Source organism: Pseudopipra pipra, unplaced genomic scaffold, assembly GCF_036250125.1.
Source record: "Pseudopipra pipra isolate bDixPip1 unplaced genomic scaffold, bDixPip1.hap1 HAP1_SCAFFOLD_55, whole genome shotgun sequence".
Lineage (NCBI taxonomy): Eukaryota > Metazoa > Chordata > Aves > Passeriformes > Pipridae > Pseudopipra > Pseudopipra pipra.
Window position 1 is genome coordinate 162634 of NW_026991035.1, and position 15024 is coordinate 177657.

General features: G+C 44.4%; 1 protein-coding gene and 1 long non-coding RNA gene across 6 annotated transcripts; both read right to left on the reverse strand.

Moving 5' to 3' along the window:
• Positions 1-375: 375 nt before the first annotated feature.
• LOC135408652 (ATP-dependent DNA helicase PIF1-like) lies at positions 376-9465 on the reverse strand. Of its 4 annotated transcripts, none has more exons than XR_010427757.1 (7): positions 9194-9334; positions 8441-8545; positions 7797-7884; positions 7110-7255; positions 5942-6133; positions 5462-5602; positions 4076-5035 (listed from the first exon to the last, which is right to left on the reverse strand). XR_010427757.1 is itself a non-coding variant. In XM_064643703.1 (6 exons), the coding sequence occupies exons 2-6, from the start codon at positions 8489-8491 to the stop codon at positions 455-457; spliced, it is 507 nt and encodes a 168-aa protein (XP_064499773.1). In that variant the 5' UTR covers positions 8492-8545; positions 9194-9465; the 3' UTR covers positions 376-454. The 4 variants fall into 4 exon arrangements, 2 of the variants coding, with proteins under 2 accessions (XP_064499773.1, XP_064499772.1); XR_010427756.1 differs by having other exon boundaries at positions 4076-5095; XM_064643703.1 differs by lacking the exons at positions 4076-5035; positions 5462-5602 and adding an exon at positions 376-484 and having other exon boundaries at positions 9194-9465.
• A 506-nt stretch (positions 9466-9971) lies between these two features.
• On the reverse strand, positions 9972-13318 carry LOC135408645 (uncharacterized). 2 transcript variants are annotated; one of them, XR_010427748.1, is made up of 4 exons: positions 13179-13318; positions 12656-12727; positions 11857-11974; positions 9972-10573 (listed from the first exon to the last, which is right to left on the reverse strand). It is a non-coding gene; the product is annotated as an uncharacterized LOC135408645 (long non-coding RNA). The 2 variants fall into 2 exon arrangements; XR_010427749.1 differs by lacking the exons at positions 11857-11974; positions 12656-12727; positions 13179-13318 and adding an exon at positions 10995-11384.
• Between the last annotated feature and the right edge of the window lie 1706 nt (positions 13319-15024).

Sequence of the window (15024 nt, forward strand, 5' to 3'; positions counted from 1 at the left end):
CAAAATGCCAAACTCCATGTGATAAAAGAAATAATTATAATTAAAAATCTTAGTCAAACTTCTGTCAGAGGCATCTTTATCATAGCTCTACCTTCTTGCAAAGGGACTGTAATAAACAATTTAGTAAAAAAAGTGTTACAGTTACATTTTGAACACTGCAGGCTTAATCTGTTTGCCCACACATGGGCACAGGGTACCAGTTAGGATGCTGCTGGTGCCTACCCAGCTGCCATCCCAGAAGTGTTCTCATAGGTTCTCTGTCACATCTGACAGCCCTCTGCACCAACACCATACCAAATTAAAAAAAAAAAATAAAAAAATAAAAAAATAAAAAAATTCCGCTAGTGCACTATTCAATAATTATAAGTGAAAAACTTTACTCTTAGATTTTTTTATTAACTTATTTTGCTTTTACAACCAGATTTCATACATTATATCCTAGTCAGTAGTTTAGCTAAAAAATTCCATCCAACATCCTTATAATCTGTAATAGAAACAAGCATAAAATAATTATACAGGAAGCAGCGAAATAGAGATTTTACACATCTAAATGCAATCTCTAGCAATTCAGGTCTTTTCTCAGGCTAATAATAGAGCTGCTTAGATTCAACAGTAGAAGACAATTGCATGTCACAGAGTGGCATAATACAAAATGAGAAACTTTTAATATCTGTGAGAAAAATTACATTATTAGCATTCATAACATAACCTATAATGTACTCTATTTCCATCACTTAAGAGTAGTATTTGTTTCATCTATTCAGAGCAACTCTGGATATGAAGATCTAATTCCTGGACACAATCTTATTACAGCATCTGAGATCAACAGGACTGTTGCTGCCTTTCCTGCACTCACAGGACTTGTGGGTACAGACTCTGAGGACACATTCATGTTTAATTATGGTGAAAATGTCACATAAAGAAACGAGAAGAGCGCTAAATCACTGTACAAAGATTTAAACTGGAAGCTGGTAAGGTTTTAATAACACTCTGCTTGTGAATTATGCTTCCAATAACACATAAAAGTATTATGAAGCTTTAGCTGGTATAAAGCAGTCTCTTATTGTTTAATGTATTTGAAAAGAGAATGGTTGTACTTTGTGGTAACAGAAATACCAATTATGTATCTAACTCTTAGTTTAATTCACTTAATGATAGCTGCAGTTAAGGCAAACACCAAGCTTAAATTCTTGCTCTTCAGTTTGTGAAAGCAGAGGACAATATTAATTCCCCATGTTTATGGGAGTGCAGTAATGGAAGCCTCCTCTTCCACAGGGACCCAGGCCCCTGCTGCACAGCCATGTGCCCTCATGGAGTGCCTCTCCCACCAGCTGGGCTCCAGCTGCACCCCAGGCCAGCTCCTGCCCGGTGCCCCATGGCCATGGCAGCTCCTCCATCACCAGCCATTCCCCCTCACCTACCACAGCACCTCCAGCCTTTCCTCTGTATCCCAGGATATCCAACCACCCAACTGCTGCAGGCAAGGGTGGTGGGGCAGTTTGAAAGATGCTCACACACTTGGTGTATGAGGTGCCTGTGCACATGCGTTGGGAATCTCTGTGAGGAGAGGTTGGGGCTGCCCCGTGCCCGACACAGTGAATTCCAACCAGTTCCAGGACAACCCCACCACGGGGCACAGCTGAGCCCCTCACTGGCACTGGTGGTAACAACAGACAGAGGGGGAAAAACTGCAGAGTGGGGGGGACAATGTGTGAGAAACGATCATCCAGGTCAGAGGTGGAGGAGGAGCTCCAGGTGCCCCTGCAGCCCCCAGCAAGACCGTGGTGGAGCAGACTTCTCCCTGAAGGACCACAGCCTGTGGAGAAGATCCATGGAGGGGCAGGGGAGAAGCATGAACTCTAGGTTGTGTAAGTGGAGAATGGCACAGGTGCTTGCTCTGCCACGAGCCACGTGAATTGTCCTTACAAGAATCGAGCCTGCTAAGCCCACCTTGCTTCAGCAGGTGAAAGCAACAGCAGCACCAGACATTTTGAGGATGGCTTTGTGGTAGCCTTGTATAAAAAGCTGCTCAGCCTTCAGATTCTTCTTCATTTTACTGACTAATGAAGAGAGAAGGAGCTCTGTTCTTGCAGTACAATTACCGCAATAAAGAGTTCCTTAAAATCCCATGTTGTTATACTGGGTTCTAGCGACAGACTGTCCCTCTGAAAGAAAAATCAACACATTATGGAAAACTTGGAAGAAGGGATATTTATTGTATTACAAGATTTTTACCTCATGTATATATGGAAGTATTATTCTGTTAAAAAAGGCCTCATCACAACCCTGACTGAAGGGGAGCCATGACAGAGCCTGACAGCTCAGATTTGTCCTGACTGCTTCTTTTCTGATTTAAATAGCAGCCTCCAGACACAGCCTCCCTCCCTACATCTGCTTTAGCTGGAAGTAAGAACATCCAAAATTTACACAGACAGACCCCTTTTGGCCTCAGAACAGCTCCAGCCCTTCAAAAGCCACCACTATTCTGCTCCCACAGTTCCATCATTGAGAAGGCAACCACAATATTTCATGTATATTTAATACTAACATGAAATATTGATTAGCCTTTCCAGCTTTAAGTTCTGTTTAGCATTTTATCTCAAACCTCAGCTTGGCACCAAAAAAACTGCCACACAACTGGAAAGATTTCAGTCCCTATATCCAGGAAAACTACAGTCAAGTGAGTTGCTTCTTAAAAATCACAATTAGAAGTTTATTTGCATAATCACCACTCCTACACTCTAAGTTATCTTTTCATTGCAGCAATACAGGAACTTTTTAAGAGATGTTAAAGGATTTGAGCCTGCATTATCTCATCACTCTTATGCAACCTGTCAGTAAATCAATGTATTGTGTATGACTGGACATGCCTGGCATATCCTTCCTAGCCGTCTACCCCAAGAGTAAAACCCACTGACATTCTGGGCATTTCAGATCCCACAACTCAACCTCCAGTGCAACACAAAGCCCTCATACTGCAGCATCCCATCTCTAAAAACAGTGCAAACTGGACCCAGCCCAGCCCCCTGACCAAGCATACAGGCTTTAAGGCTACCCCTTGGGCATCCCTGCCTGCCTGGACAGCCTTGCCCTGATGATCAGGGTACCCACAGCCTCTGCCACCTGCACAAGGGGCATGGGGGGTGAACAAAAGCAAAAACTCAACCCACACCAAGGTGGAGGATGCACATTGAGGCACAGCTGGAATTACACAGGAGGCATGAGTGGCACAGCACAGATTCTGTGCCAAGGCACCCACTGCAGAACAGCAGCATGAGGAAAGAGCAAGAGTGCTTCAAGATGGGGACACAGCAGCTGGGGGAACAAGAGGTGTCCAAGGAAAGGCTAGAGCCAGCCTGCCACACCTGCACCCCCTGTGTCCTACCACAGGAGGAGGGGGCTGAATCTGAGCACACCGTGCTCATGGGCACCCCACCTGGGTACTGGCACTGTCAGCTGGGGGACACAGCCTGCAACAGTCAGGCCCTCACCCAGCTCTAGTGGAAGCTCTGGAAGCTGCAGGCCAAACAATCACACCTCAGTGCTCATCTGCACCAGAAATGATGCTTTAGTGTGCCAGCACCCTCCTTGCCAGCTGTGTGGGCAGGGAGAAGTTAATCTTCAGTTTCTCCCCAAGGTGGACAAACAGCTTACATCCAGCTCAAAGAATTGGGATGTGTTGTTTAAAAAAAATAATTTAAAAAGTTTACAGCTTGCAGTGTGAGGGGGAAAGGGCTTGTCTTCCACAGGTTCCAGCTACTTCATCCACTCCCCACCAGACTTCTTTGAAGAAACAATGTGCTGATACATTAAGAGCCCCTCTGAATAATAGTCACACTTCTGTCTTCTACTATGACTCCCTCCAAAACTCTACCTTTCAAGCCCAGAAAAAAAACCCTCAACCCCCACTTAAAATATGCATTTTGAAATCCTATTAAAACTGTTTTCTGCTATATTAACCACTGGCTAATCAACATCCTTTCCTGGCTTTAAGGAGAGCAGCTGCCAAGAAGTGACTTTCAACTCACTCACACAGCAGAGGTTTTGTTAGAGACATAACCCTGAAAGAGATGAGTTCCAGCTGAATGTTATGTCATGTTTTAAGATGTTAAACATTTTAAAATATACAAGTCACTTAAGCTTTAAACAAAGTGCTAAAATACAAAGACCAAAGCTTTGCCTTAATTAAGACAGTATATTAGTTCTGCTTATCTCTGCTTTTGCTGAAACAGGTGACATTACAGCTCACTTCACATGTCCATAGCCATTATTCCCTATTTCACACTAAACTTCCACCTTATTAGTCAGACAGGTTTTTTCCAGGGACAACTTTCATTTGAGCAAGCCTCATGTTTTAACAAGAGGAACTCTCACCAGTACCCATCTTCTCCCTAATGGAGTAACAGAACTTCACAATTCTTGTAGTTCCATAATTACAGGTATAAGATGTAGGAATTCCTCCTGTCTTTAAACAGTGCCAGTTCATCTCAGAGGGTTAAAAAAATAAAAATCACATCTTATGCAACAGACTAATAAAAACACTACATATCAGCATAACAAGCAATATGTAACTGGCAGTTCTGCTTGTGGAGGAAGTTTTGCAAAGCCTCCTGGTGTCAAGCATCTGGAACACCTCAGCATGCTGTAAAGTAATAGCCCAGCTCCTTGCTTGCAGAAGAATCAAGTGTGTATTCCAGATACTTAGCACTGCTTTCCCTTGTGTCAGCAGCTCCTGTGAACTGGTCCAATCCATCCGGACACCTTCCATCTCACAACAGTGGTATACTTGAAGAAAGGGACACAAGTTTCAGTCTATATATGTGGAGGATTAAATGCAACTAGGCAGGCAGGATAGAACCATAGGAAAGTCCTTCAGGAACATCCTTGTTCAGTCATTTTGTTTGCTAGAGTTGCATCTGTGACACAGAAGTGCTTACGTAGGTCTGTGGGCTCAGAAGGGGGCTGCAGAAGCCTTCCAAATTCCAGAGGCACAAGGTGGGGATACTTCTATGTCGCGACGGAAAGCTCTAGACACCTCAATGTGAGAATCCAGGAACTTCGTTTATTGTAGATTGACAACAGCTTAATATACACTCTATAATAGGTTCATGAATATTACAGAAATTAGGCTCATTATTGGTGCTCAGTTAGGTGCTGATATCATCTTAACTGTCTTTCATTGTTTACACAGGTGGCTCGTTAAGTGTCTCTGTTTTGGTAATGCCTAGCTCCTGTTCTTCAGCTCAATTTAGAATACCCAAGGACGTTGCTGCTTTCTCACGGCCCTGCTATCTCAGACTTTCTCATGGGCCTAGTCAGACTGCGTCTTATACTTTAGCAGCTCACCCATAGCCTTAGCCATGTTCATATGTCCTCGCATTTCTAACCAATCCTCTACACTTCTATATATCCAGAGTCAGCTGAATGAAGCAAACAGCTAAAAAAATTCCTTTGACTTTACCTGTGTTATCAAATATACTCAATAGCAAGATCACTGCATCTCAGCTGTCTGTGCTGACACTTCACAGAAACCAGGAGAACATTATCAGCTGCATTTCACATTCTCCTTCTCATCAGCATCTGAATAGGTGTGTAGTGAATCCTTTGGGGAGAAAGAAGACATGAAAAAAAAAAAAAAAGGAACAGATTTCTTTTGTGCCCACTTCCCCTTCATTCCTTACTGCAAGAGGAAGACCAAAGAATCTCAACCTATCCTTTCACCCACAGTGCCAGGTAGTTTTATACAATCCCAAAACTACTGTAGCTATTTTACCACCAAGAGCTGCCCTGCCACATGCTCTCTCTGCAGTTTCATCTCTCCTGCCACTACAAGTTTTAATTTGAATGGTCTTGCTTAGGAAGAAAAAGAAGCATCTCAGGGCCAACACCTCTCATCTTGGTAGCACAAAGCAGGCTTTGCTAGCATGAGGTTTTTCTTTACCTGGGTTAAAAGCTGATGACGCCTCAGCTGTCTATAGAAGTGCAGCACAGAAGGATCAGCTCTCACTACTTTTGGGTCAAAATCCAGAACACGGAGACCTGCAAGGCTGCGGGCTCGGGAGAGGGCTACGTAAGCCTGCCCACTTTCAAAGACACGAGACAGGGAGATTTCCACACAATCTAAAGACATGCCCTGCCAAAGACACAGAGAACTTTGTTACAGAACAAACAAACAAGAACACTGTGCTGTACCAACACTAACCTGTGAGTCTGTCAAAGGTACCGTTCTTGGTGTAAGGGCTTGATTAAAAAAAAAGAAAAAAACAAAGAAGTCTTTTGTTTTACTGTGTAACTGATTAAAAGACGAGAATCAGAAAGGAAAGGCAGTTTCCTACTGTCAGTAAATTGCTAGCAGATAGTAGAATCCACTAACTCCAGAGAACCTCTTGTTGCATGAAACTCCATAAATCCCATCTAATCAACACAGCAGGGAAAGAAATCCTGCTGGTTTCACTCCTAGTAGTTAACTAGAGCAGTCACCATTCTCAAGCAGTCCTCAGGCAGATCAGAGAGTTTGGGTTAGGCCTGTCTGCAGGGCTGTCCTGGGCACAGCAGAATTTACAGCCTGCCCTGGTTTAAACAGTGGCACAGGAACAATAAGCAGTGGCATGGGAACAAACTCACAGGTTTCCAAGACCAGTATTCATCAAAGTGTATGAAGCCTTCTGGAAGGCAAGGAACTTTGAGAAAGTTACACTGTTACATTGAAAAAAACCAAACACACACCACCATCAGCCCAAAGAGAGCTGTGGCTCTGGCAGCTGCCTCAGTTATACTGTAAACCTCAGGGTCTCTAGTGCTGATGACTCTCAAGGAAACACTGCTCTCATCAGCCCACAATGGTAAATAATGCTGCTTTATAGTCCAACACCAACTATGCAGATGGCAGCACCCCATGGAAACTCCAGCAGTGTATCTAGTCCATCTGTGACCCTATAGGCAGGTATCATGAGCAGAAGAGGTGCAGCTAAACACACATATTCTGGAGTTCCCCCCCCAACAAGGGCCTTTCAGCTTTCCCTTCTGTTTTACCAGCAATGCAAGCTCACCCAGGAAATAAGGTTTATGATGGTGTGCAAGTCTTTAGACAGCTGTATAAGGACACCCACCTGACTCTTGTGAATGGAAATGGCCCATGCCAACTTTAAAGGCAGCTGTTGACGACTCAGGTGAACTCCTGATGGTCCTTTGAAGACCCATTTCTCCATTCTTATGACCTGTGTGACCCCACAGAGAAACCTCACCTTAGGCAGCCCTGTAGGAATGGGAGCAGGAGAGAAACAGAGATGTATTCCTGACACTCAAAAGCCAGGAAGTCAGCAGCCTAAGAACACTTTTTTCCCCCCCTCCTAAACCAAACCTAAACCCGCAGACAGTAAATAGCATGCACTGAAATGATGTTTGGCACCTACTTAAGGCAGGAGAATTAAAGCCAGGTAATTTATCAGCTGAGATGCAGAGAAAAATACACATTGCAGGTAGCAGAACATTATTCTTTGAGAAAAAACAAACAAAAACTTGCTTGAACAAAAGAAAACAGGAAATGCAAATGAGCACCCACATCTAGACAACACAGAAAAGCAAACACAAGAGGCCCATAGATAGCTACAGCTGATGCAGTGCATGACATCACAGCTGGTGAGAGCCCCAAGCCTGCAGAGATCTCCTCCCTGCTTTCCCTCTAATTATTCTTACCAGGCAGTAAACAAAGTTGAGAAGTCATCAGCCATCAATGAAAAATCGTTTTGTTATTTTTCCCCCTCTTCCTTCAACAAGAGATCAAGAAGCTCACTTACCCTTCTGTTCACTTTCAAATCCTACAACAACGCCTCGTGCCCCGTTCACCAGCCCTTGAGACACATCCAGATTCTTTGCTAGCATCACCTACAGAGAAAAAGAAAAATCCTTCAGTGCACTGGGTTTTCAGCCTGTTCAGCCACCTGCAGTTAAGCTTCTTTCCAGGAAGCATAAGCACATCAGGCTGATAGGACCATATCATCCTATCCTGCCTACTGCAGGAGAGAGCACCATCTCCAACTGAAATTATTTCATAGCCTTTCCTTCCTAGGATTCCCAGCTATTTTACAGCATTGAACACTTCACTTGAGCTGCTTCCATCCACAGCTATGAGCTGCCTATGCTCTCTGCTACTGAAAGCTTCTAAACCTGATTGGAAAAGTGTGTCAAAGTCACAGCAATCATCATTGTCCCCAAGACATGGACTACACTCAAATCAAACTCATTTTCTGTTTCGATAAGATTCCAAGCAGAGAAAATATAAAAGATTGGAACAGAATCTTCTGTTGGCCTGGCATAGACATTCTATATTGAATCTGCATTCTGTGTATTAATCTACTCTATATATTTATCTGATATTCCTTTATTTTTCTTATACCATTTGATCTGCTGTTCTATTCCATGTGTATGTACACATACTTACCTGAGCTCCAAGCTTCAGCTCAACTCTACCACCCACAGGACACTTGAGCATCAATTAACTTCACTAGCATTGGGTCACTATCCAAAGCCTCAAATGTGTGCACTTCTGTTAAGGAAAGAAAGACATAACAAATTGCAGCTGTTGAACACATTATACACAGCATGACAGGAGGCTCAGCATTTATTTCTAATAGCAATTTCTCTTTTAATATCCATTCTGCTCTGCTGCTAGGACATCTTCACACAAACCTTGTCACATCTAACAACAGAGAGCTCACTATTGCCTCTCTTCCCAACAGAATTTGCAGAGCATGAAAAGGCACAGGAATCAAAGGCCAGCAGTAAATAAGAACTGAGCAGCCAGCATTTTGAGCATATGACTAGTTTCATTTGCTGCCAACATCAGATCACTAAAGGAAGTATCCAGAAAATATTGCCAGAAAGGGAGGCAAAAATTGAGAAAGCCCTTAATAAGATGCTATAGAAAGAAAAAGCAGAGGTGTGAAGGCAATAAATGACCAACCCTGTTTCATAGCAATCAATGAGCTTGCTGTCTATTACATACCAAGAAGTGACACTGAATATTTAACAAAAAAACTGAATTTTTCCCCAGGCAGCCGAACTCCAACACACAGAGCTTTGACTGGTGCTGCAGTGCATGACAGAACACTAGTTCTTCCTGACACCACAGTATCCCCACTGTATCCACTCAGAGCTCAGCCCCAGAGCCAGCAGTTTCCACCAGGGAGTTCACCTGATAGCTGTTGCAAGCGTCTCTCATTAGTTATTTCGACATCATTTTTATGGGTGCCCCAGGGCCGGGGGCCTTGGAGGATTTCCGGTCGCTCTCTACTTCCGGTGACCGAGTTTACCCAAATTAGCGCCTCTCCTCGCTAATTTCTGCGCTTTCACCCCAAAAAATCTTCATGTTATTCCCCCCACACACACCCCGGGAGGGACGGGAGACCGCGAGTCCCGCCCTGCCGCCGGAACCGGCCCTTAACTCGACCAGGGAGCGCTGCACCGGCACGAGAGCCACCGCGCATGCGTCGCCGGTCCCTCTCCTGGCTGCCCTCAGTTACCACGTGATCGCCGGCGTCTTTCCAACGACTGCGCACGCGCCGGCGTCGCCACCTTGGCTCCCCCCCCCACCCCGCCGCCCGACCGCCCGGCTTCGCTTTCTTACTGCGGCTCCCCCTCCACTTTTTCGGCTCCCTGGGGTTCCCTCACCCACATTTTGGGGTCCCCTTCTCACATTTGAGGGGTGATGACCCCGAAATTTACGGTTCGGGGGGGGGGGGAGGAGAGGAAACGGGGTGCCCAAGAAGGGGTTTCTTTTTATTTTTTTTTTTCTCTTTTATTTCATTTTCATTTTATTTCCTTTTTAGTTTTTTTGCCTTTTTTTTTTTAATTTTCTTTTCTATTTTATATTTCCTTTTTTATTTCGGTTATTTTTTATTCCCTTTATTTTTCATTTGCTCTCCCAGTGCACCCCAGTAACACCCAGTGCTCCTCAACAACCCCCAGTAACACCCAGTGCTCCCCAGTAAACACCCAGTGCTCCCCAACAACCCCCAGTAACACCCAGTGCTCCCCAAAAATTGACCCCAAACCGACCCAAATCACCCCAAAAGCTGACCCAAAACTGACCCCAAAACCTGACCCAAATCATCCCAAAAGCTGACCCAAAACTGACCCCAATCACCCCAAAAGCTGACCCAAAACTGACCCAAATCACCCCAAACAATGACCCCAAACTGACCCCAAAAACTGACTCAAATCATCCCAAAAACTGACCCAAAACTCTGCATTTATTTGGCATCATTTCCTCTCAAAAACAACACCTCCGATTTAGTTGATTGCTAAAGCCATCATTTTCAAATCATCTCAGGAATCAAAAGGGACTGGAAAACACACACAAATCATTCCTGCACCCACCAAATCATTAGGAATTGGAACCCGATTCCCTCATCTCTCTCCTTGTTCTTCTTGGCTGGAAAACCTGATGATCCCCGCTGGCTATTTTTAGGCTGCTTTTCTTCCACAGCTCCTTTCCTCCCGGCTGAAACCTCCTGGCATATTCAGGGCTTAGCTGGAGGGAAGCCCCTCTGAAGTATTTCCTCTCGTGGCAATTCTGTGGGATGAAGAAGTAAAAAAAGCACATCAAGAGCTCCTTCTCCCCCCTTCCTTTGCAAACACCCTCCCAGTTTGTCCTTGGCAGCTCCATCCCCCCGGCACCCGCACCCGACGCTTCGGCTCCGCTGGCAAAGGGACAGCAAGTGCACAAGCAAGTTCAGTGCTGGGCAGGGGCTCCCTGGGGAACGGCACTTCAGTGCTTTAGTCCGTGGCCTTTCCTGCTGCCCTCCCTCCTGGAAGCAGAGGATGACCCGGCCCTTGTTTCTCCCACGCTCGCAGACCCAGGTCCTGCTCCCTTGGCCCCACTTTTCTTAGCAGACCCGGCATCATTTCCCAGGGTCCCCAGGAAACTTCTGCACTTGACCCATTGCTAAGTGCAGAGCACAGGGCAAGGGAAGGACAAATTTCTTGGCACCCACCCCCTGGAATTTTCCTTCTCCGCAGCACGCTCCCATTCCCGCTGTCTCTGGAGGTGCCCGCACGAGTCCTCCTTCTCCCAGCACCTCAGAGAATGTCCTTTTCACCCAGGTCCTGCTTACCGTCGGCCAACAAAACACGCTGACAACATTTTTCAGGATGCCAGTGGAGAGATATTAGAGCACACTGCACAGGGAAGCTGAGCCTGCCCCATCCCTGCACGTGTTCCAGGCCAGGCTGGACGGGACTCGGAGCAACCGGGGACAGTGGAAGGTGTCCCTGCCCACGGAAGACAGGCTGGCCTTTGAAGGTCCCCTTCAAACCAAATGGCTCTGGGATTCCCCTCCAAAATCACTACCAAAGGGACACAGCAATCAAAGCAGAGGGACTGCACTCCCAGCTTTTCTTACCTGCAGGCACACACAGCACAGCAGCTTGCTAAAGGTAAGGTTTCTATCTGCACAGAAACCCAGCAATGAACACCTGCTCTAAGGGGACAGAAAGCTGCTTGTGGATCCCAGACACAGGACAGACTCCATCAGCACCTACTCGCCTCATCTAAGGAACAGTGCAGCCAACAGCAGAGCTTTCTCATATTCTGATCTGACTGTTTCGCCTTTTCTAAAGTATTTCATTATTTCTAGTAGGTCCACTGCTTTAGCTACACAGCGGGGTTTCTTCCAAACCTGTGACTGACACAGGACGAGCTGAGTGTGACCAATCCCACAGGAACTAAAGCCCTGCTCCTCTAACATGGAGCTGCTTTCACATTTCTGCTGTGAGGACAAAGAAGCGCTGTACTACTTCACAAGGCAAACTCTTCAGAAAACTTCTGCAGTAAACTTTATCTTCCTGGGGAGGTACCTGCCAGTGTGCTGCCCTGCACACACACGCTGCCCATGTCCTTCCACAAGTGTTCCAGCTGCTCTCTCTTTTGTTTATTTTGAGCTTTCTCCCGTAGACAAAGATTTACATGTGGATTCTGAGAACATTTAAAACATCAGGAGAAGAGAAACCTCACCCAAACCCAGCAGCCTGTCCCCCAGTCAGAGAGCAGAAGTCACTACGCAGGTCTTACATTTCAACTCAGGTTACACAGAACTTCTGACTAAGCATGGAAAGCAACCTCCAGTCAGGTGGGATTCTAGGACGTTTTCAGCAGCGCCGGGAAGCCAAACTCTGTGTAGCTGTGCCTGCAGAGAACTGTCCTTTGGACAGCCAGAACTCAAGGTGAGCAGAGCTACTGATTTTGGCACTGCAATTCAGTCTTTCTTACTAAGTCAAACTAGTACTCTTCACTGGTGCAGGAAGATACAGGGATAGTCTCAACAAATCCCTTTGGAAATTTATTTTTAAGAACTCTCTGTCCATCTGAATGGAAGACACAATCTTATTTCCCAATCATTTTCACACAATTAGCTCAAATACTAGCACTAAACCAGTGAGCAACATCTGTTTTACAAAATCTTTAGTTTTGTAAAGATATGCTCCACCACATCTAGGAAAAAAAAGGCAAATGGTGGACTCCTTCAGGACAGGAGTTTTCCCACAGTGAGTACGACTAGTAAATGACATGTTAGACCCTCTCAACATAAAGGCAATTGTGTGCACAAAAGTGACCCAAGATACACTGTTCAGGTGTAAAACAGCTAAAAACACTTACCAGTGTTTTTCTCGGGCGCTCGTATTCTGGCCGATACTCTCTGAAAAGGTGAATAAAGGGAGTGCATTCAGTCTGAAAAACACATGATTTGTATTGCATAAGGATCATCCTGGAGGCTTCTTTTTACTCACAAAAAAAAGTTTTCTCTAGGCTTTCATGTTTGAGAGACATTTCAGAAAGACAGTACTTTTTTCCCCAGATTTGGATTCTGAAACCAATGGATGCAAAATCAATGAACATACTTCATTAAAACAGCAACAATTCAAAACTTGGTATGGAACTACAAGAAAAAAATTACTTCACAGACTTGCTGGCACAGATAGCTTTTACTTTTTCACGGAACAGCACAAAAATTCATCTCTGAATAGTTCCTTTTTACTGCTGCTTTTTATGCTGATACTAGACACCCTAAGCTACCTTGGCTATGGCAACTGTGCACTCCTTCAAATCAAAGGAGCAGACTCATGAATCAGGACCTTCAGGAAGTGGTCACTGGGTCGCGGACCAGAAGTTATCCCCTTACCTCTCCTATTCATCTACAGCTTTAGAAAGCTGGGTAAAAATCTCCCCCAGTCCTGTGCCAAACACTGCAGAAACACCAACCACCTGGAAAAGAGAACACACCAGAACTAGAGAGTAACTGAGCCAGATTTTTAATACAGAAAAAAAACCAAAATAAAAACAAACAAACAAACAATCCCCCACAACGACAACAAAAAAAATCAACACCACCGAAAAACCCAACAACAACAAACTACTAATCTAAACCTAACAACACCCATTTAATCAGCACAGTGGCCTAAGAGTGGGCAGTAACACTTCTGCTTCTGTCCAGCCCGCTTTCAAACTCTTCCTCCACTTGCTGTTCATGTTTGTTACTTCTGCTTTTTGGTTGTCGGTGATTTTGTGTTTGGTGAGTTGTTAGGGCATTTTGGGGGGCGTTTCTTTGGGGAAGGAGGTTTGTTTGGTATTTTGTAACACTGTAGGGCAATTCAAAAGAAAGGTCAAGTCTTTCTGCTGTTTACTTGTTTATTGTTAATAACCCAAGTTCTCATTCTGCATCTAGGGTTATACGTGGTTAGCAAGTATCAGTGTACTAGAATTAAAGTGCAAAAGAGACAACAAGAACTGACCTTTTGGCTCTGAAATAGTCTAATACTTTTTATTTAGCCAAAGCACATTTAAAAGGTCCCCAGAACAGCAAGAGAGGGAGAATTTAATCAGTTGCTATGACAATACATTCAAAATGCACATCTACTTTCTAATTTCAACTTGTCTCTCATTACACTTCTGGCCATTTGTTCTGCTTGTATTAAATCAATTCTCTAAAAATACCTTGAATTAAGACTATTACCAGCCAGAATCCTACACCCTCTAACGAAAATTCTCCCTCTTTTTCATAGGCAAGACAGTCTCAACTACTGACTTCCAAATGGAAGACCTTTCCCAACACAGCCTTGCATTTGATCATTAATACAGTAAATATGCAGACAGCTCTCCAAAGGATTTTAAGCATTAAGGCCAGGCGCTGTGCCAATATATATAAATATTTATACTTTCCCTGCACTTCAGTACAAGCTGCCTTTTACTCCGTAATCCTCCTCATATGACCTGCTCTCCATCCAGTGCTCCAACAGTCCTGACAGGCAGATAAACATGACCTGATCAGCAAATAAGGAACAGGAAGTATGTTAGTTCTGTATATGGGACCACTACAATCCCTTTTGAAATTCTGTATATTGTTCCACATAGGACACTCACAATAGTTTTGGTTTGGCTCTGTTATCATTATCTACATGAATGGAATCATTTCGTTCCTGTAATATCCACACAGCCGAGAAGGCTTGCTTTTTCTTTAGTAAAAGCTGATGACAAACACAATCAGCTAAAACCTTTAGCACAGACTATGGGATCATTAACAGCCTCCAGTGTATACTGTTGTCAGAGAAACAATTAATTTGTCCTCTCAAAACCTGGTTGAGTGGAATAACAATCTTCTTCTTGCACAAGCAAATATAAAGGGTTTTTTTGTTCATTTATTTGCTTTGGAGATTCTTTCCCTTCTTCCTATGCAGTACATTGCCCAACTGTACTTGACACTTTCAGAACAAGGAAAATTACCTCAGGTGGGAAATGCTGCAGCAAAGAACACTGCCTCTTACCAGCCTATCTGAGCTTTCATCTTGTGATTAATCACAGTTCAATATTAAATTATTCAGGCTGCCATTCAGTGTGACAAGCTGCAGTGTAACAAGCTGCAGCGTGACCTCAACACAGGTCATCAACAGATTACAGTTCCAAAGGGCAGTGCAAAGCCCCTTTACAGAAGGACAGAATGGTGGGGGTTGGACAATACCTCTGGAGATCAT

Coding starts and splice junctions, on each gene's coding strand:
- LOC135408652 (XM_064643702.1), bottom strand. CDS start 8,491: ATGCTCAAGTGTCCTGTGGGTGGTAGAGTTGAGCTGAAGCTTGGAGCT. Junction 7,885..8,440: donor AGCTGAAGCTTGGAGCTCAG/GTAAGTATGTGT, acceptor TTTTCTCTGTAG/GTGATGCTAGCAAAGAATCT. Junction 7,256..7,796: donor ATTTGAAAGTGAACAGAAGG/GTAAGTGAGCTT, acceptor CCATTCCTACAG/GGCTGCCTAAGGTGAGGTTT.